Genomic DNA, 22,868 nt, shown 5'->3' on the forward strand with positions numbered 1-22,868 from the left:
CATCCATTCATCCTGAAATATACTATGCAGAAATGCGATTGCGATTGAGAACCATTTTGAAATATGAGTATTTATTTACTCTCTAGAAAATAATTTATGCAACCTCACATACGCGGTTTTGCATTTTGTTGATACGCGGTTTTGTACTTTAAACGACGGCATGCTCAATGTGCGACCATTGTTATTCGTTTGCTACCTACCAAGAGTCATGAAAGCTCCAAGCTCGACTTCCAATCAGCCGGCAATACAAAAAGGCGCAGACAAATCAGCGATGTGTTAACTTAGCGTAAGCAGTTACAAACTTTTAGTTCGACGTGAACGTTTGTGGAATTGAGACGTGCTTTAAAGAAAACGCAAAAAAAGTGAAAGTGGAAAAATATATTTGTTTTCTTGACTTTAAACCCAAAAAGGTGACAAAAGCCGAGCTTAATGTGAAAATAAGAAAATTGAAAAGCAATCAAGAGTCATTTACGTAAATCGGTACATACATATAAAGTTAATAAAAATAGTAGCTAATTTTTTTCGATCACAACTACACGCAATCTTTATATTGCGCTCGTGTAAGTGACTGTGTAAGGGGACGACTGACCGGTTCAACGGGCCGCTTATATCACCACACAGCCAAGCCAACACACAGTCGAATTCAACAATCCAAAGTAAGAAAGCATCAGCAGTTATTCGCAATTGGTGCACACCAAAAAAAAAAAAAAATAAAAATAAATAAATAAAATAAAGTGAAAAAATAGTAACTATGAGTAGGTAACAAAATGTATATTTTTTGCAAGCTGTAGCTTCAATCTGCACGCAAATAACCATACACTTACACACATTAAACTATGTATATTGTTTTTTTGTTTTATTATTATTAAATTTTTCGTGCACTTGCCTCATTTGCGCAAAAAAAAAACGAAAAAAAAATGGTCTTGGCAATTTCAATCAGCATTCGCTAATGAATCCTATTAAGTAAATGCGTATAAATAAGAGAATTTATTATATTTGTCTATTTCGCGCTACGTCCATCCACTCACCCGTTCAACTCGTTGACGCCCGTGGAGGCCGAATGCTTTGCTTTCGCACACTTTGCAGTGATTTAGGAATGTATTAATTTATTTTTTTTTTTTGGGGAAAACCTCAACTTACTCAATACCTGTACCTGTGTTTGCAGTGGTAAGCTTCGCAAGCCTCTCAATGCAATTATACCCACTCTTGTGTATACAATTGAGTGGGTGCACACACGTAAATACCTATATATATATGTATATAAATATGTACATTTATATACATATCTGTGTATAAATGTATGTACATATATGTATAAGTATGCGTTATGCGTTTTGTTTGGCTTTTTTTTTATTTATTTACTTTCAACGTTTTATAGTTATGTTATGTATTGTCCATTGTTGTTGCAATTACTTAGATACGTTTGCGTTTCATGGCTGGCATTTCCCATGCGCTTGCCAAAGTAGCATTACAAATGCTCCAAAGTAGCCTCGAAGCGCTTACAATAGCCGACAATTGGTGATACCATAAACGTCTAGTTACAGTGGGTCGATAAGCATTGCTGGGGCAAAAAAAAACTAAATAAATATTTCAATGTATCTCCATGGCAACTAATTTTTAAGTGCATAGGAGTTATCGAAAGCTATCTTCAATATCAATATTCAATAATAAAGCCCCATAGGTTTGTTTCTACTAAAGGAGCTTTTCAACAAATGTTTTTAGTATTTAGGGGATTTGGGTCGCTGAGCGCGAATAGAAAGTCAGATTTTCAAAGTCAAAAATGGCGGTCGAATTTTTAAATGAAAGAAATTTGAAAGACTGACTTCATACTCGTAATTATCGACCTAAACAGCCCTAGATACTAAAATATATAAAAATTCAATAAATTACAAAATTACATTAAATTACAAATTACAAAAATCAAAAAGAACGCCATATTAGATCAGTAATTTGGGATTTTGAAAATCAGGCTTAATATTCCTAATTAGTGCCCCAAAAACCTATCGATATCAAGGCTAAAGTAAATCCATCAACATATATAAAATTTTGTAAAAAAATCCTGGCGTGATGAAGCAAACCAGATTTCGGATTCGTGTTCAGCGAACCCAAAAAACATATAATGCAATCCGCACACCATGCAAGGGCTTTGCAAGACTCAGAGAATACCCCTAGTTTATTTTTTCCGGCGCCCATAGACACTTGCCCAAAAGCATGTGCATGTCCCTCTAAAACAGAATTCTTACAGGCTACTTTTCTGCAGAGCTCTATTTTACAAGCATTTACTATGTTTCACCTGTGTGTAATCAAATCTTACAATAAATTTTTAACCGACTTCCCTGCTTGGCTAGAGGCTCGAAAGTTGTTAGCTCAGAAGACCTTGACAATGCAATTTGAAACATGAATTAGTCCGCTAGCTGGAGGAGGTGTCGAGGTATATATATAGTCCAATTTGCTTCATGCATACACAGGCCGAACGTTGGAGTTTCGAATCCCATGCCACCACCCCATATGTAATTATTGGCCGTACTATCATAATGTAGGTACACGCATCTAAGGATCTTTGGGGTGCACCCCCAAGACTTGCCTACTAGATGCCAGGATTAGACAGATCTTCTTAACATCCATGGCTATGATCCCATTCATCATTACGTTACTCATGCCTAGAATATGTCTTCTTCTGGGAAAGGGGACGATGGCCGTTTTAGACCGGTTGGTGTAAAGATGCACTCTGGCGCACCATCCCTTCGTTATGTTAAGACGTCTTTTGTTTGCGGAGAGTACTCTCGAGCTTCCCTCTAGCAATTTCGCATACATTCGTACGATGGAACCCAATAAGGGTTTCAAACGAAAGTGATTCTAAAACGAAATATTTCGAAAGAACTTTGAAGAGGGTTGCCATCTGTTCAAAATGTCTAAGATAATTAGATTAACAAACTGAATGAACTATTTTTTTTGGGTATCAAAGATAAGGGTTTATTTTTCGGAAATATTTTTTACGAAGGTTGCCACCTGGTTAGGAATTTACTATCAGCTTAATTAATAAGGCAAATGAAATATTTTAATATGCGTGTCAAGCAAGAGAGGTTTAAGAAAGTTTTACCTCAAAAATAGTTTTGAAGAAGGTTGCCACCTGTTTAAAAATTCAAAATACATTTTATTAAGTTATACGAAATATTTTATCATGGGTGTCAAACGAAAGAGATTTAAGTAAGCATAAGAGAGTGATTATGGCAACTTAACTTAACTGAACGGAACTTAGAAAATGAAACAGGTATGACGGTATTTAATCAGATAGAATTCTTATATGCAAACACCGAAAAGTTGTTACTGTTATTTAATAACGCTTTGTAATTGCTACCGTACAAGAAAAATGAGCTTGAAGTAAAATTCTTAACAATTCTGTAATCATAATTTTTAATAGAAAAGTAGAAAAAACCGAACAAAGCTTTGCTTTTAAATAAAAAATAAAAAAAAAAACGTTTAAAAAGCGATAAGAATAAGAAGTTCCATCTTATCGCATGCCAATACGAATTAAACTGTGTACTCGGATTGTTTATGGTACGCCACAGGGAAGATTAAAGCGGATGACTTGGAAAAACCAAATTGCATGGTTATCTGTGCAAGTGAAAAACGAAAAGTATATACTTGTATACATACATACATATATAAGTATGTACATATATTATTCATGCACCGATTCCTGATTAAGTCCGTGGAATTTTAAAAGAGTCTTTTTATATTACATACTTATGCATATGTATCGGGTGTTTTTTAGAAAAGGCCAATATTTTGGCCTTATAAGTTTTATGAACAGAATTTCGGGAATATGGCCACCGCAACTGCGTCTTAGGAAGTCCTTCGTGTCTGTCCAATAATGCACCACATTTCCCAGCCTGCCTTAAGTGGCCCACCGACAGTCCCATTTCTTGATATTATTCGGTCACCAAAGTTCGTCCCAATGGTTGTTGTTGTTGTAGCGGCTACTTAGCCCAGCCTAGATCGGCTTGTGCCTCAATCGTTTAACTAACGCGAAACCCAAGAAGTGTGCCACTCCAACTTGGTTGGTCCATTGGGAGAGGAGCGCTAATTTAGCGGTGGGTGGGGGCCATGCGAAGAGATGTTGCTAGTCGAGAGGTGACTCTCCGCATGTCGGACGCTCAGTGCGCCCATCTTAGTCTGCTGCAGCATCCAGAGCAAAGTTGGGCTATGGTGGTGGAAGTGTCCCGAGGCAGACAAAGTTCTGTCTCGTCCACGCCAGGTATCTGTGTCCCCAAATCGGCTTTTAAAGGTCGGGAGTTGGTGTAAGTTGAGCTCATTCCCTTTGAATGCTGTTTATGGCCTCTTGGTACGCTTTCGGGTCCAGAGGTTGTTGCATGAACCCGTGGACTTCGTCCGTTAGTTCAGATGCCATTTTCGAGCAAGTTCCTACTTGAGCTTTGAGATATAATATTTAAACAGAAGCGGGGAAAGGACTCCACTCTGTGGGACCCCCTGTTTAATTTTTCTGGGTTTGCTGGTTTCATATCTGAATATTACTGACGAATTTTGACTACTCAGATCATTCTATGACCACCGTTTGAGTCCCTGTGAGAGAGAGGAAGCCGAAATATCTTATATTAGTGGTAGACGAAGTCAAACGCGTTTGGCAGATCCAACGCTACCAGGACTGTTTTCTCATAGGGGCGGTTTCGGCCCAGCCCATGAGTTATCTAAATGTTTATGACGTTAAGTGCTGTTGTTCTGCGATGTACTTCATGGAATCGATGCTGATGCGTCATTGAGGTCGGGTGGTACGTATAGTGCGGGAGTAGCGAGGTCCCAAGTGTCTTCGCTTCCACGTTTTCCAGATGTCCGGAACGACAGTGGGCATGAACAGATTGAAGACATTGGTGAGATAATCCACTTTCGCAGGACCAATGGTAGTTTTATGCTCTGTATAGCTTGTTGCACCGCCCTGCTAGAACCATTTAGCACTTAGACGATTGATATTGACTTAAGGAACCAAAAAGTAGCAAATTATTTTCCACACAGCAAACGAATTTTGTAAATAAAAGTCTACGAATTGTATATACACATACGTATGTAAATATCAAAGTGTTTACTTTGACAGATATTCCTCTAGGAAATTCTATATTATTCTGTATTTTATATTTATGAAGGACATGATAAAATATTTAGTGCGATTCATCATTATATCAAAATTTGCCTGGATGATTATTCACCAAACGAGTCAACAGTGTTGCCACTTACATAAGTGAGTTTAAAAAACTTTAGCTGTATGAAGGAATAGGAAGATGGGACCCCACTGCTTATTTGTATAAATAAATACATACTCGTATACATACTGTTATCAGTAAGAAAAGTATTAAAAAATTTAACCAGTTCGATCACCCTAGTATCTACACACATTGCGTGTGAATCACATCCGCTCTATTGAAAAGTTTCAATGAAAGTTACCCTAATCACAGTATTATTTTTCATTATTAAATCTTTATTTAGTTATTTCGAAGTATGTGTGTGCATTTCAACAGTTTACTCAACAATAAGTCGACTGTTGTTCGCTATTAAGTTTCGCTTCATAATACAAATTGGTTGAATAAAATGTTGGCTAAAAATGCTATTTTTGAGTATATCTTGCTCCAGCCGTCGTGTTCACACAAGCGAAATGTAAAACTACACTGCCTGCAGGCCAGATTTTGGCACTTCAAATACTCATTTGTCACAATAAATGCAAAAAAGAGCATTTAGGTAAAAAACTTAATGAAACGAAGTGTATCCTACTAGTTTTTAGAGCTTGAGATACATTTTTTTTTTTCAATATCCGGTGGGCAAAATTAGAAAATAGATGGCGTCTAGGTTACGATGGTTTGTGAACTTAAGAAGCCTTTGGACGACCGTGCTCGATCGTTTTTGGAATGACCAGAGTTTCAAAGCAAAGGCTCTCCCTATCCATCGCAGGAAAAGAACAAGTTAGGCCTCTGTGGGCCTATTCTCCTACCTTAGAAGTAAAACCAATTTATATCCCTAATGAAGCGTACAAAATCGTAGATACTATTTGAATCCAGCTCAGCCAAACATTCAAAGGACATTCAAAAGTCGAGAAACGAGCGCCAAAGAGCCTCGCTTTCGATTTCCTCCTCATCACGGCAGCTAGTACATTAGTCGTTTTCTGCATACCGATTCTACTAGCTTGTGTTCCCATCTGTTAGTCGCTCCAAGCGAAGTAGATGGTCAAATATGCCGCAGACCATCTTGTATTTGTCCGTTCGATAAAATTATTCTTCAGCAAGCCTGCCACTCATGTCCTTACCAGCTCATTTAGGGTACGTCTATATTCAGCTGCCTGGCTTTTAGAGAACATAGTCATTTGCAGCTTCGTTGATTGCTGTAAGTTCAACTTGAAAAAACGCTCCAGAAGACTAAGGCTAAATGAGAGTTCTTGCGAGTATACTCACCTGTAGATAGCTGCCGAGTCGGAGTAAGAGATCAGGACTGAATCCTCCTCGAATGCGTCCTTTGAGGGGACCCTTATTGGGAAATGATTCCTCAGTTCAGTGGACGGGACTGTGTATCCCAGGTGTCTGAAGACTACTGGAATATGTTCCAGAATTATAGAGTGTCCGAATCTCGTATCACTTCAGTTGAGCAGCGCGTTTAATCTAACAAAATTACATCTTGCCTGAGTTTACCGTATATTTTATGGGTTTTTGTTGACAGGAACGCCCCGTGATCATCATGCACGACACCCTTTTAAGCTTTGCTAGTTTGCCTTTTATTGTACATTTATTACCGGGCGGCCCCACCGGACCGTAAAACAGAGTGGAACGCACCACCGCCGTGTACATGCATTTCACAATATGAAACGCCTTTTTTCATATTGCAGATGTACAGGCGTACAAGCCAGTTATCGCTTTCTTGCAACGCTCTTCCACATTGCGCCGCTAAGTTAGATTTCTATAAAAAAAAATGACGCCCAAATATATAACTTCCTACGAAAAAGTCAGCGCAGCACCGTTCAAGGAAGGAATTTATAGGCTAGCAATTTTAATTTTCGCTCCGTGACCGTTTTTGGCGGATTCACACTAAGGCCTGCTTCTTCAGACCAGGTTTCCACAACGCGAAAGCACCTTGAACCAAGTCGCATAGAATTGGAGGTGCTCACTGGCCAACGCAGTATCATTCCAACTCAACCAAATACATAACATTACCTTCCGTGGTTTTCCCATCGTCTAAGTAGCTCATCTCTCATAGATCAGGATTCTTGCACAAGCTTTTGTCCTCTATGATCCATTATTCAACACCAGTTATCATTCGTTTTCTGCGATAGGACTGCAGGCAACTTGTGGGACTGTTGACTGGCCACGGAAGTCGAAGGTTGGCGAGAATGCATGCGTATACTGATGGGACAAAGGTTGGAAAAGTAAGCGCTGCGGTAAATGCCTATCGCTTTGTAGGCTGCGGCTCTGTCTCCTGGGGGTCACAAAAAGTTGTTCCAGTTTGCCATAAAAAAGCAGATATTGCTCCACCTGGCCCAAGATTAGCTAAGTTATCCGCCAGAAGTTCTTTCTATTAACGCTAGGGACCTTAATAGTCTCTGCGAAGCCACGCAATGGTGATCAATCCCAACCCAACCAGAACTCTCTAAAATGATTTTCTGGTGGTTGTAGTAAACAAAAAGTGGTTATTGTTGCATTATTCATGCAATAATATCGCCCTCTCATAAACATATAAGTACATATGTTTGTACGAAAGCTTCGCTGATAAGCATTTAAACGTTGGCTTATTAAACTTGATTCCCTTTCACTCAATGTTGATTGCTTAGAGGCATTTCTTAAAAATTTTTACCACATACATATGTACATATGTACAAAAATTCAGGCTTGCATGCCCCAAATATACAATTGCATTTTTGCAATACTTATACTAATTAGCAATGAAACATATGTGTGTATGTATTTAAATTTCACTTTGCAGAAATTCAAAATACCACTTGATTTTTGCGGTTTTCCGGTTTTCACTTCCTACCAACATGCCAGCATACACATTCAGCGCATCTGTGTACTCATCTGCTCATGCGCCGCAGATCCGGCTTGGCATTGTCTGGTTTCACTCCATATAAATACTATTTGTTTTTATTTTTCGAGGTTTCCCATATGAACTGTATACCTTTGTTTGAATTGTTTTGTAGTAGTAGAGCAAGAAAAAATTTAAATTTTTTTTTGTCAACACTGCTAACAGTGCAGTGTGGTAAATATTTTAATACATACATAAATAAACAAATATACAATTGTAAAAAAAAATATGAAGCGATTTGTTGTCATTAAAATTACCGTTTCCACTGTTAAGCTTAAAACACATATTTGCTCTTGGATTAGTTATTTTCTCTGTATTGAGTGGGGCGGCATACAAAGTCGCTATGAGTCAGCCGGTGCACACGTAAACAAATGTATAAATGAGGTAGACAGCCCATTCTAGCAGCAGCCGTCTTCCCCAAGTAATGACAAACCTTCGAAAGCAGGTGCGAAAAAGTTTATGTAAAAACACTCAGCTATTTTGAAGAAGAAATTTGCCCCGATATAGGACCTAGTTTCAGGGATCGAAAATAACCGTTAAATATCAAGATTTATATATCTAAATAATTCATTGCAAAATCCATATTTCTAGATTTTTATTTTTTTTTACCAAGAATAACACAGTTCAACAAAATTTGGGCCTATTTTATCTTAAAAACGGGGCCGACTTCGTCTTATAGATTTTTTGATGCTGATTTGAATGGCATTTATAAACTTTTCTAGCACGTCCAATTTTTGAGAGAAAACATGTCAAAGTTTCGAAAAATGGCAAAAATTATAAATTTCAAAAAATTTAAAAATACAAAGATGCATTCTACCTTATGTCGATGGATTGAGAAGAAAGGGGTGACAAATTAAAAAAAAAAAAACACTTACAATGCGATCCACAAAAGAATGTTAGAGGATTTCATTCCAGAACGCAGAAAGTGTTAAGAAACAAAAAACTGGCTAATGATGAATCTGGAATATTGATTTTTCAATGTTGATTTGTTTTTGAAATCACTTTTTCTTTAAAATAAATTCACAGATTGAGTTTTTCGTATTCGTGCGGAAACAAGTGCATGCTATTGAAGACTGAGCTTTTTTTTAATTTTCCACGCATTTCTAATCAGCTCATCGACATGAAGTAGAATGCATCAGACGAATTGGATTTTTATTAACACGTGGTTTTTTTCTTCTGAAAAACTTCGTCAAAATTTTATAAACAAATTTTTTGAAAATTGCCATGTTTCGACACTTCAATAGTTTTTTTTCTCAAAAACTGGACGTGCTAGAAAACTTTCATAAATGCACTTCAAATCAGCATCAAAAAATCTATAAGATGAGGTCGGCCCCGTTTTTGAGATAAAATACGGCCAAATTTAGTTGAACCGTGTAATCGCTACATTTGGATTTTAATCTTTTCGGTCCAATTTGATCGTTATTTTGTAATCTTTATTTTTTTCGATAAAAAATAATCGTTATTTTAGATTTTTATTTGGTTCGATAATTTCTAGCCATTATTAAGAGAGTGCGTTTTTATGATTGATTTAAATCTCTTATGATCTAAAAAAATAAATCTGAAAATAACGGTTATAATATGAACAAAATAATTAGAATCAAAAATAATGATCAAAAATTTATCGAACTGATAAAAAAATTTACCCAACTGATAAATTTTGATCGGGAAAATAGAAATCCATTTTCAATGGCTAAATTAGGATTTTTATTATAAAGATCATATCCGCTATGGTACCTGCTTAATTTGCTTCAAATATACATATGTGTAAGGAAATTCTCATAAATATATTTATGTATGTTTAAAAAATGTACGTACAGTATGTACCTACATATGTGGGCTTTCAACAACATTTGTAAAAAAAAATATTTATAAAATTTAGTATATTATAGCACGAACAGCAATTGAGGATTTCCCATTCGGTAAAAATGTAATAAAATTACATACATACATACATACATAAAATGTTGAACGCCACTAGTCGCATGGAATTTCCCTAAGTAGAACGACATTCAACCAAATATGTGCTTCATTAACTGCACGCAGTTAAGTATCTCGCACACATATTTGTATGTACAATATGCAAAGGCATAGCCAGGGGGAGGCGGCAGTTATCCCCCCTAAAACCTACGACTTGTAAGTTGAATTTTTTAAAATTTAATAACACAGACCAACAAAAATGGAACAAATATTGGTGCGCCAAACTTTAAAGCTCTTTTTGATTGACTTTTTTATGCTGATTGCGAATCCGTAAGTATAAGGTTTTCATCAGTTCGAGATTTTAACCAGGACCAAAAAATCGCTTTTTTACAACATTTGAATAGCTCTCGCAAAGAAAAAAAATGTGGCAGAACCTTTCACTTAGGCTTAAATTAAAGTTAGAACTGTCGACTACTATCCCTGCGATACCATACGTCAGGCAGGAAAGGTGTGGGCTAAAACACAAGGCTGCAGGGTTTCAGGAACCATATGTGGAGATAACGATATCAATCTATAAAGTGTCTATAAGGTGCCCTAACAGAACCTTATACATATACTTAATTGATTCATGCAATATTATCGAAAAATCCCTATTTAAGTGGCTTTTTTTTCATACATTCCATTAAATGTTTCTCATGTTTCCTTGTACCTACTACATAAGTAGTAGCTAAAGTGCAATTTTAACCGAGTTCAGTGTCCTTTTGTGAGTTAATAAAAATGAAACATAAATCTTGTAGTGGATGAAGTCCTCTTCCAATTCCAAATTATAATTATCTATTGGAAATACTTAATTTTTTCCACACTCGCTTTGTTGCTTCTGTCTAATTAAGAGTTTGTGTCGATATTAAGGTAGCTGAATTGGCAATCTTGATTGGATTATCTGCCTCACAACTTGATATCAGATCAGAAGGTCATACTCTTACCTTGACTCTTAACTCAGTTGAATTACACTAATTCAGAACCGTTATATGTATGTATTTCTTGTAGGGTAGCCATTTAAAGCAGCGGCTAAAATCGAAATTTTAATACCCGAGCGCACTTGTGCACAAGGGTATTATGTATAACTTTGTTCACATAACGGTTGTTTGTAACAGCCAAGACGAATCGAGATAGATGTAGACAAATTTATACATAAATTATCAGAATGAAAAAAGAAATCGATTAAGCGGTGACTGCCTGTCCGTCCGTCCGTCTGTGCACACGATAACTCGAGTAAAAACTAAGTTATCTTATCGAAACTTGGTACACGTACTTCCGATGGTATTGAAAATAGGCAAAATCGGACAATAACCACGCCTACATCTTACATAACGGTAATTTCGAGAAATACAAAATCTTCAATAAATCAGTAACTACTGAAGCTAATTTATTCAAAATTGATGTTTGCAATAATTCGTTGACAAGAAATTTGCTTATAACAAAATTTTGGAAAATGGGCGTGGCACTGGCCACTTGTGACCACATATCTGTATCTCGGTAACCATAACCGTATATAACGACAAATTCCAGAAATGCTTGAAACTTCGATATTTAAAGGCGCTAATTTCTCAAAATACTAACTACAATCCCTTGAAAAGAAATATCATTATTATAGATTTTTGGAAAATGGGCGCGATACCGCCGACATATAACTATACTATAAGTTTATCTCATTATGTCTAACTGAACGTTCTATCGAAGATGTTTGAAATAGGGGTAAAACCACCCCTGCCTACCATGTAGCGGTAGTTTTCGGAAAGGTGAAAAAGCTGTATTTAAAACTTGCGCCGGGTTTTTGATCTTCGCTCCGCCCGAACTTAGACTTTTTTACTTGTTTTTAATATCACGTCTTTCACTTTGAGACATATCGAGCCCTAACCGCCAAAATAACGTAAGCGAAATTTTTTTTTAAAATTTTATTTTTGATGCAAAAATATTTCTACAGCATCGGGATGCATTTCTGCAACAAAAAGAAAATTTAAAAAAAAAATTCGTTTACGTTATTTTGACGGTTATGGCTCTATATGGTGAAATGGAGCTTTATTGCATACTCTTGTCATGTCTGGCGTTGCACAACATTTACTCATAGTCATCATCATTTCTGTGGATATTTGACAAAACAACTTAAGTCTATCTTTCACGGACAACAAAGGCAAGGCATATGACGGCAAAACACTTTTTACCGTTTACTTAAACGAAAACATGCAGTTGTTGCAAACAGAAACATTTTTAACGGTTGTGAATAGCGATAAAATAATTTAACATTTCTTTCGAATTGCAACATTTTTCTCTTTCGAGGTAAAATATATTTTGTCGACATATGCTATTTTGTATGTCCGTGAAAGACTCATTTTCAAGTCGTGTTTCCTTCGCTTCTCTACGTTTTACGTCACTACACAAGTAAATACATTGGGCACACTACATATGGATATAGCATCATGTTTATATATTTAATACATATTCGCCTTTAGTGATTCATTATTTGTGCAAGTGCAACCGGTTTTAAGCTGTTAAATTTACAAAATCGTGACGTCAGTTTTAAGACTGTAGACTATAGACCAAACACACACAGGTAGAGTACAGGAGTGTTGGTATCGCATGCCTTTAAACTGGTCCTGATAACCTGGCTAGTGTGAACACATATGTCGACTTTAGCGTTTTTTGCCGCTTGCTGTTCCAGAGAGAAGTTTTCAGAAATGAATCAAATAATACTTAAAATTGAAAAACTAGACAGCTTAGTTTTCTCAAAAGATGTTTTTAATAAATTGTGAGTTTTTTTTATGTGCAGCCTGAAACTTACTAATTTTTACAGGACTAAAGCCGCTATGGCTGAGTGGTAAGAGCGTACTACCACTTCCTAGGACCTGATTTCGATCCCTGGTCTGGTCAACATCTAAACTAGAAAAAGTTATTTCTAACAACGGTCGACACTCGGAAGGTAATGGCGCATTTCCAAATGTGTTTTTGCCATGAAATATTTTTTCATAAATGTTTAGCAAATTAGTTTAGTAAATTTTACACACAAGGAGCAATATATTCGTGAAACCATGGGCTAAATATTGTAAAAATTAAAGAAGAAATTCTGTAGAATTTAATCACTGGTAAGTATTGAAAATGTCCTTTTAAAATTTTTTCCTTGAAATTTCGAAATATTGGTTTTTTACAAAAATGATATGTTTAGGTTTTATTTAAACTCGATAGCATCCTTGAATTTCGTCCTTCTAACTTTACCAGCTTAAAAAATTACCTATTTGTCCTTGTGAATCTAAAAAATTTTAAGTCTTTTAAATTCTAAAGAAATTTCCTTCCTTCCCTTTATTTGGTATCCATATTTTTATGCTAAAATGCATTGCATTTTTTAAATAAGTTTTGGAATTAATCATATCTTTGAAATTACAAAGTCCTTTAAAATAAATCCTGACGACAGAGAGCAAAAATAAAAACCCCACTTTAAAAAAGTAAGTTTCAAACCCATTTATTTATTATTTATTTTATGGTAAGATGAGTCAGTTGGGGTTATTGGATCGAATCCCACTGATGAGAAAATGTGGTGATTTCCGAAATAGCACGTCTACCATTTTTTCAAATTATTGTCGCTTTTCCACGATAGTTTTTCATTGAAAACGGACACAAGCTCAATAAATCAAAGTAGGAGAGCTTTTCAAACAATTTAGAACTAATTTTTTCGATTTAAGTTGTTGAAAAGTAATGAATATCTAAATACCGGGACTAATGCCGCGATCTCGGGATTGTTGTAACGACAGATCCCCGGATCGTAAAAAGCCTAAAAATTAACATCCCTAATATGTACATATACATACCGATATGTAATTATTATTATTACTCTGGTTTATATTTCGATAAAAAAATTCACTTAAGCCGAAACCTTTCAATTCATTTTAAAACTTTATTGGATTTCTTGAACAATTTTTTGCTCTTTTAATGGGTGTTGGTGAAAAAACACATACTTCAATTATGTGAGTAACAGTACCCAGTGGGAATTAGGAGCACGTAATAATACCTTATTAGCAACATACTCTTCACCTGGCAGTCATTACCATTTCCCTGCCGAACGTCCCTTACTTTTACAAAGGCATTTCCGCCTTATGTAAGTAGGAATTTAGAATGTACATTTGGTATCAGACATACTTCTGAGCAGCTTTACAAAGTAAGCTACGTGTAATGCAGAGAAGTCGCTCGGAGTAGTTCGGCGCTTGGAGATAACTTCGGCTACACGTTACTTTGCAACTGACAACGTAATGTGTCGTTGGAGGTGTTCATTTTGTGTTTTACTAGTAGATGACATTGGCCATGATGACATTTTTGGTACTAAAAACTGAAAGAAAACATGGCTTACCTCGTAAGGTGCTTACCTATTTTCCCTGTGGGTATTTTTCTTCACAACCTCTTACTCATAGTTAATTTTCACATTTTGTTGTTGTTTTGTGATTTGTTGTAATTGCTTTAATTTAGTCTGTATTAAGTTTGTGAAACTTCGGTTATTCAGTGATTTAATTTCACTTTCAACTTTAAATGCAGGCGCGTCACATAAACATATACATTAGGGTAGTCCATGATGAAAAAATCGTGGTTACCCAAATACATATAACTCGCAATGAAATAAAAATACGATGTTCACTGTTCAACGTTTAATTCGGGAGTAAATTAATGGTATACATAACATGAACATGAGAGTGAAACAGTCGCATTGTTACATAAGCAGGATTGCATTTAAAAGTATTATATTTCAACAGTCCAAAAAGGTAAAATCGGAATTTCAATGCTCTCACCGCCTAGGATTGTTCTATACCGAAAGAAAATATACACATATCTGTTTATTTTGAAATCAAAAAATATTTAGAGGTCGCTCAAAGCGCTCAAAGTTTTCCATGTAATTTTATATGGGCAAAAAAAAAACAACGTAAAAATAGTATAGAATTCTTGAAAATCAATATATTTCGATCGGAAAACTCTGGTTCTCTTCAGGAGACTTCCAATAATAATACCCAATTGTTTATTTAACCATTTTTTAATACTAAAGATTTTTTATTGGTCCCCAATTGCATTTCCTGTGCTTTTTGGCGGCCTATAAAATATAGTTGCTTTGAAAAAATGGTTAACAAAACCATTGAATATTATTATTTAAAGTCTTCTGCAGAGAAACAAAGTTCCCATTGGAAAATATTGATTTTCAACCAAAAATTGTTTTTCTTCCTCATATAAAATACATGCAATACTTTGAGCGCTTTGTGCGACCTCTAAAGAATTTCTGATTTCAAAATAGAAAATAAGCGTAAATTTGTTGGGTATAATAGTCCTAGCGGTTGAGAGCATTAAAATTCTGGCTACACATACGTTTTCACATGAATTTTTGGATCACCGTAATGTACATACATATGTGGATATGTCACTTTGATGATTCATCTAAAGTGCATAATTACTTGTTTATTTTTTTCCTATTATTCTTCGAATGAACCGATTGCGACAGTTTAATAAATAGGAACTAAGTCCCCAATGAATAATTGATATCAATGTTTATATTTTTAACCGACTTCAAAAGGATGAGGAGATTATTAATTCGTCGGAAAATTAAAAAAAAAAAAATGTATAACTTTTGTAAAAAAAAAATATGGCCAAATAAAAAATAAAAATGGTAAGAAAACACCATTATTTCGGAAACTGTTAATAGCTATAACTTCCAAAATAATCGAGTTTCGAAAAATTGTGAAACTTGTATTTTTCTTTTATCGTTGTGAAGCACAAACGGATAATTGCACAAAAAAAGCTCAACCTTCGAAGAAATGGTGGCCCACTTCACAAATTTTTACTCAATAAGTTTACTTCTACATGCATAAAATATATGTTTATAGCAAAAAGCATATTTAAAGATATTCTGCCTTATCCTGAGTTTCGCCTGAAAAAAAATTCACCCGAAAATTTGTCATCCGCCCATAATAAAACCATGGAAACCAAGAGTGAAAAGTGAACCGGTTCGGGGAAAATGAAATTCATGATAAGGCTGATTAAAACCAATTATCGTTTTTCTCGAGTTTTGGGTTTTTTGAGTTATGACAGTATAAAAGTAAAGGAGCGCTATATTACACGATATTACATTCATACATTCATATTAGATATACATAGAATTAAATTTTCGAAATTTTTGTGTAATATGCGGCATATACGGTGCGTCTGACTCGTGATATGTTCTCGTGATAGGTCCTGCGTCTTGGGTTGGAAATATTCCTTCGTCAAAAAAGCTGTTCACTGTAATATATATGTATGTATGTATCAGATGGTGTCGTTGAAAAATTGTTTGTAATAAAAAGTCCATAAGACATTTTACATATTTTTTTTTAGTATTTCAATGTTGTGATAGCCGGACATCGAACTCGAAATCTGCTAAATGGTAATCGTACTTAGATCTACAAATTAAAAGTAACAAAAATTTTTTTTTTTTTTTAACACTAAAAACAAACCTAAGCCTAAAGATTACATGGATTTCAAGGCAAGTTTTCTACTTTTTGTTAGATATTTACTGAGCAACAAGACTGTCGTTTTGTCGCTAAAACAAAAATCACCTTAAGCCATATTTGCTGCATAATCTACAAAACACTTAAACCTACACGCTAATTGGCATTACATACATACAAGCATAGGTATAGACATAGTACGTAGATGTGTGCATAAACTCTATAGATTTATGTACCTATCGCAATATACAAATTTTTTAGTGCGAATTTAGATTTGTAAGCAAGTCACCTTTGTTGTCGATGCCCGCTACGCAGAATCACTGCTATGGAAGTTTTGGCAAATTGAGTCAAGTTGAAGACCGGTCAGCCGTCTCGCAGTCGGATCACGTTTCAATTTGGTTTGAGTGCCTCGGCTGATTCAGGTGTTGCGGCAAAGCGAATTTGGGCAAACGACGAATAAAATTGCAGAAAAAAAAAACAATAAACATAACACAAATATCTATGTGCTATATATGTATTTGTATGTAAATGCGGCCCACAGTGCGTGTGTCGTTTGAAATCTGATTGAAATGCGGTTCGATGCCTCACCGGCAAGGCCGCTTGCTTAGTCTTGATTTGTTATGGGAATTTTTTAATTTTTTTTTCGTTTGGCTCGGCTCTTGGAAGCAAAAGCTCGTCAGTTCCACCTAAAAGCTGCATTGTCGTAAATTTTTACCGTATTTAAATTTATATTCTGACAATTCAAACATCAGTATTACTAATCACCTCTAAACAATTCACAATTTCGTTACAGTCGCTCCGCCAGTAAAGTACACAATGACTTGGTCAAGCTTAGAGTTTTTAGCGCTGCTCGTGTGTTTTCTAACGCCCTGCATATTCGCTCAAGAAACCTGCCAAATTGGACGCGACCTCGCCGATGTGCCACACACCGTACGCTCGGATTTGTATCGCGGCCAACAGAACTTCACCGTATCGATGCTGCAAGCCATCAATAAGGCTACACCCAACGAGAATGTCTTCTTCTCGCCCTACAGCACATTCCACGCTCTCCTGCTGGCGTATTTTGGCGCACGCGGCCAGACAGAGGCGGAGCTGACGCAAGCTTTGTCGTTGCAGTGGGCAAAGAATAAGAATCATGTGCTCAGCGGCTATAATTTGGAGAAGAAGAGTCGCTTGATGCGCGCCAAGAAAATGCCTTTGCAGTTTGCTGGCGCCGATCGCATCTACTTCGACAAGGAAATTCCGCTTACGGACTGTGTTAAGGATATTTTTCATGAGGAGCTGGCATCGCTTGATTTCCACAATAACGCCGAACAGAGCCGTATTGAAATCAACAATTGGATTAGTAATGTGACACAGAATGAAATTCCCGATATGTTGAGTCCTGGCGATGTTGATGCGCAGACACAATTAGTTTTGGCAAATGCTGCATACTTTAAGGGTCAGTGGTCGAATAAATTTGATCCCAAAGACACAAAGAAAGACATTTTCTACACATCGGAGAGCAAGCATTCATTTGTGGATATGATGCATAAGCGTGGCACTTACAATCTCGCTTTGGATGAATATCTGGGTGCCTATGTGTTGGAGATGCCCTATGTCACTTCCAATGACAACGAGAAGGAATCGGATATCTCGATGATCGTGATTCTTCCGCCTTTCCACAATTTGGATGGTGTTTTGGCTAAACTGACACCGGACTCATTGGACGATGCACTGAAAGAAGGCATGGCGCGTGAGGTAGAAGTGGCGCTGCCAAAATTCGCATTTGAGCAAAAGTTGGAACTGGTGCCGGTAAGTTTTGATATCAATCAGAAAACTTTTATAGAAGGACCTACTTCAGAATTTTATTGAAAAACACCCTATCTCAGAATTTGGTTGAAGAACGCCCTATCTCAGCTGAAAATACATTGAAAATTTGCTGAGATAGGGTGATTTTGAACTAAGTTCTGAGTTCTAAGTTATTCAATCAGATTCCGGGATAGTGCTTTCTTCAACCAAATTCTGAAATAAGGCGTTCTTGAAAATTTTTCTGAATTAGTGCGTTTTCGAACTGGCTGTCGAAATAGGTCGATATTCCACTCAGGTATCGATATGTCAATGAGAAAACTTAATATATCATTCTATTGAGATTTTGTATTGCGCTTAAATCGGAGCAGTGTGACTCTGTTTTCTTGTTCTAATTGATATTTAGATTTATGCACGTTATTTTAATCTTTTTATAACTCGTAAACAAAATGCTAAACAGTCAGTTTCTTCCCAGCCCCAAAACCAACATCTTTGCTTCATTACAAAACTTAGTTGTGACTTGCCTCCCCTGATTGGCCTGAAATTCTTAGTAGAATGTGGGAGTCGCCGTCTTCACCACTCTCAAAGTCTGGGGAACAGCTTGAGTGAGTCCTCGGTACGGCTTTCGTCGAACGCTCGCCAAGAATGCTTCTTAGCTTACTTAATTTAAGACTTACAGATTCTTAGCCTTGTTTTAAAGTTCCTAATGCGAGCGTAGTATAGTTCCATGGGATCAATTGATTGAGTTGTTTGCTTGACGTCCTAAGATCGGGAAACTCTGCTGTCCACCAAAGGGGTTTCCCTATATCCTTCCAAAATCTTAAAGCGCATGAGCTCCTAAGACCTCCATTGCAAGCAGATTTGAATACCCCGATAAGTTCGTTCCCACGACAGTCGGGTCTACGTAACCGGAACGACCCAGATTTATGTCTGGCCAAGGACTGTCACTCCAGCAACACTCCCCAAAATCTCTTTGGGGAATTTGTATGCTGTTACAACAACAACAACCCCGATAAGTTCAACCGGTTCTACGCATCGGAATGCCTCGCACTTTTCCCCGACCCAGACTGTTATTTCGGCGATCTAAACCCGTTTAGGTCGGCGAACCCCATCATTCCGGCTAGGCGATGTCGAGCTAGAAATATATTTGGCACTTAACCCTGTCAAATGATCGCAAGGGAATTCTATTAATGGATCAGATAGACGCTTCGATGTTTTGCTCGATGAACGACGACGTCTCCCCAAGGATTGTGCGTAGTTGTAGCAGTTCGCCTGACCTAGCGCAGACCATCGTCTGTATAACAACTTCAACAAAGCTGATTGGGACGGCTTCGCAGAATTACCGAGAGTACTTTCGCCGTCCTTCCCACAAGCGTACACCAGGCCAACGTCGGTTCCGCAAGGTTAGTCACTGCTGCAGCGGCACGCTTCATCCTATCCGGACGTCTAGTGGAAATCCTTCTGAACATTCTGGGGGAAGCGGCTGTTCTAGGAAATGAATGTTTTAGGTGGCGAAAGCCTCCAAAGGAATATGCATGCTGATGCTGAAAAAGTTGTGCCCAACGGAAGAAGCATACCTCACCAATGATTTCAGATGAGTGAATACCAGGGAGGTTGTTTCACTACTAAAGCAGGGGAAACCAGCCAACAAAGGAGGCCAATACCTCTGCTTTTCCAAGTTGTTAAGCCAGACGAAGAGCTTTAGCCTCTGTTCCTCTACCGAGCTCTTGGTGAGAATAGCTTTCATCAGTTGGCAGCGGTATATTCAAAACAAACAAACAAACTTATCAACTTTGATTGTCAAAGACGGTTGTGTAAAGCGTAAAACCCAAATAGTTTGGCGAGAAATGATATAGCTCGTATTATGCTATCAGGTATTATCATGAATATATTTGTGCCTTTTTTATCATTTGCCGATTGGTTAACAAAACCGTACGGCGGATAGCGAACAACAAGAAGTATTTGACTTGCTTGTCAAAAATCGAATCAAGCGATCGAGAGCCCTATTTCTGAGTTAATCTACATCGAAAATTAAAAAAAAAATCACTGTACAATTTTCACAATTAATTAAGTCCAGGGAGGCTACTCATGTAATGCGATGCGATAGGCAATCGCCACATCATATTACTTATGGCGTATTTGGCTATCGCATCGCATTGCCCTTTCGTATTTCATTACAGTTTTTGGCCTAAAAAGATTTTTCAAAGGATTTTAAATTGCACCTTATGCTTCGTGTCGGTTAAGTACATCGAAAGAACGGGGTTTAAATCGTATTTAGGTCATTTATCATGCGCTTAGGACAAAATGAACTTGGGTTCGAGTTTGAATTCATGCAATGAATATGAAATCACATTCGGAGGCTGTAACCGTACAACCTTTTTCTGCTTGCTACTCGCAGTTATTTTAGTATTATTAAATCTTTTATTGAGTAAAAACTAAAAATAATGTAATTATGTACATATGTATTAATAACTGTGTATTTCCACTCTCCTCTCTATACTTCACAGATTCTCCGCGAAGTTGGCATCAATTCTCTATTCGAAAAGGAAGCCGATCTAAGCGATTTCTCGGCCAATAGCCTGCCAATCGGTGACGCTAAACATGTGGCCAAAATAAAGGTGGACGAAGAGGGCAGCACCGCCTCAGCGGCCACAGTGCTTTTCAGTTTCCGTTCAGCACGTCCGCTCGAACCAACCAAATTCGAGTGCAATCATCCATTTTTGTTCCTTATTTATGACTACAGCGCCAAGGCGATATTATTCACTGGAATCTATCGCGATCCAATGACACAGAAGTAAATGGCGGTGCTAAGTTGACGCAAATTTTAAATTATAAATATTATTTTTTATAACTTTATGAAAAAATAAAAGAAAAATGAGCATTATTTAATATTCTATATGTATGTACTAAACTACTATATCGATCTAATATAATTTGGCATAGATTTTTAAGTTGTTTAATTTAAATAAAAAAAAACGCTTTTATGACAAAAAGGAAAGAAAATACAAGTCTTGTACGTTTTGCTTAAAATTTGCTGAGTTTATTTTACTAGTATATTTTTGTTTTTGTATGATGCTCCACTTTTACTTTTCTCACTTTTTACATATTAAATACAATACACTCACAAAACAAGCTTTTATTTTTGGTAGCTTTTTTTCTTATTCGTTTTAATTTACATCAATGTAGGCAATTTTGTCAATTGCATCTTCGAGCGGATTTACAAAACATTTCAGTAGTAGGTAGGATTTGATTGCTTATACAGTCAGTGATTATTTATTTCGTTTTTTTTTTTTTGAAATTTATATAACTTTTGTTACACACGCTGAGCTTATTTACACAACATGTATTGTAAGAGTAAGCAACACAGACTGTTTTACATTAAGTAATATTGGCAAATAGTAACAACTTATAAATGTATATTTAAGTGCATCATAAGAAAGAGCTATGCAGCAATTCGAAACGAATTACAAATGAACGAATTTCGAATAATTAATGCGCGCCAATTTTATGTTAAAAACCAACTAAAAATGTCATGGTTGCATATTGCTTTAGCACATTTTTCTGCAGTTTTTGTGAACTCTTTGAATAAATAATTTTCTAAATGGCAAAAGGAAGGCACTTTACTTGTTAAAGTTCGGTATCTTATAAAATTATCTAAATAAATTTGAAACAAAAAAAATAAGTGAAAACTATTAAAACACTTTGAGCACTTTACTTTGTAAAAAATATAGAATTGGTTTGTTAGTATGAAACTAAAGTAAATTATTTTTGATGCTGCATATTTCCGTTGCGTTTATCTTCGTCATTTCGCACATGAATTTCCATTTTTTTTTTTTTTGTTTAAGTTGCACTTTAAATATCGTCTGGTTTTACAATCAAAGCATACACTGCAAACCCTATAAATACAATGCCACCGAGTATTGTAACAGTGCGCACAGAAATTTTAGCGGCCACCATACGTCCACCGATTACAGCCAAACCGGTGCAGATGGAGTGGCCAATAATACCGCCGGTAATGACGCCATAGACATTCTGCAAGCAATGACAAATAGAAAAATTAATATAAAATGCAACAAAAAAAAAACAATCATATTCACTCACCTTGCTGGCGGCCAAAATAATGGTGGTTAGTTGCGAACGATCGCCCCATTCGGCCAGGAAGGTCATCGTAAAGGCCTGCATCAAAATGCGCATGGTGATATGGGTTGCACTCTTCTTTGGTATCTTGCGTACAACACCACTTTCGGCATCCTGAACCAAGCTAGCGGAACGTTCCAGCTGGGTTTTTTTTAAGAAATTGTATGGCAAGAGAGAAATAAAGAAAATTTGATTAGGCGTGTGTGAATGGAGGGATCGTTTTTTTTTTGTTGGTATACTGTGTTGTACTTTTAGTGAAAAAATTATAATTTACTGCTTGTGAATAGTAAAACTGTGGACGAAATACATACATATGTAAGTTGGGAACAATGTTGGAAATATTTTCGGGTCAGAAAATAAGCATGATTGTTTGATGAAAAACGGCACAAAACAAAAATTATAGACTAATAAAATTGATATTTACAAATAATACACATTCTGATT

At 36.4% G+C, this 22,868-nt stretch overlaps 2 protein-coding genes across 2 annotated transcripts; one reads left to right on the plus strand and one right to left on the minus strand.

The window, feature by feature from the left end:
• Nucleotides 1-282: 282 nt before the first annotated feature.
• LOC118752992 (serine protease inhibitor 88Ea-like) lies at nt 283-21,138 on the plus strand. Its single transcript, XM_036487839.1, has 3 exons — nt 283-656; nt 17,293-18,293; nt 20,795-21,138. Exons 2-3 carry the CDS (start codon nt 17,316-17,318, stop codon nt 21,083-21,085), a joined length of 1,269 nt encoding a protein of 422 aa, XP_036343732.1. The 5' UTR covers nt 283-656; nt 17,293-17,315; the 3' UTR covers nt 21,086-21,138.
• A 335-nt stretch (nt 21,139-21,473) lies between these two features.
• LOC118752993 (transmembrane protein 165-like) lies at nt 21,474-22,868 on the minus strand (the record flags this gene model as incomplete). Its single annotated transcript, XM_036487840.1, is given in 2 exon segments — nt 21,474-22,319; nt 22,389-22,868. Coding segments are annotated over 2 exon segments (273 nt in total). The 3' UTR covers nt 21,474-22,139.

The sequence above is a fragment of the Rhagoletis pomonella genome, unplaced genomic scaffold, assembly GCF_013731165.1.
Source record: "Rhagoletis pomonella isolate Grant_MI unplaced genomic scaffold, Rhpom_1.0 Rhpom_scaffold_02029, whole genome shotgun sequence".
NCBI classification, from domain to species: domain Eukaryota; kingdom Metazoa; phylum Arthropoda; class Insecta; order Diptera; family Tephritidae; genus Rhagoletis; species Rhagoletis pomonella.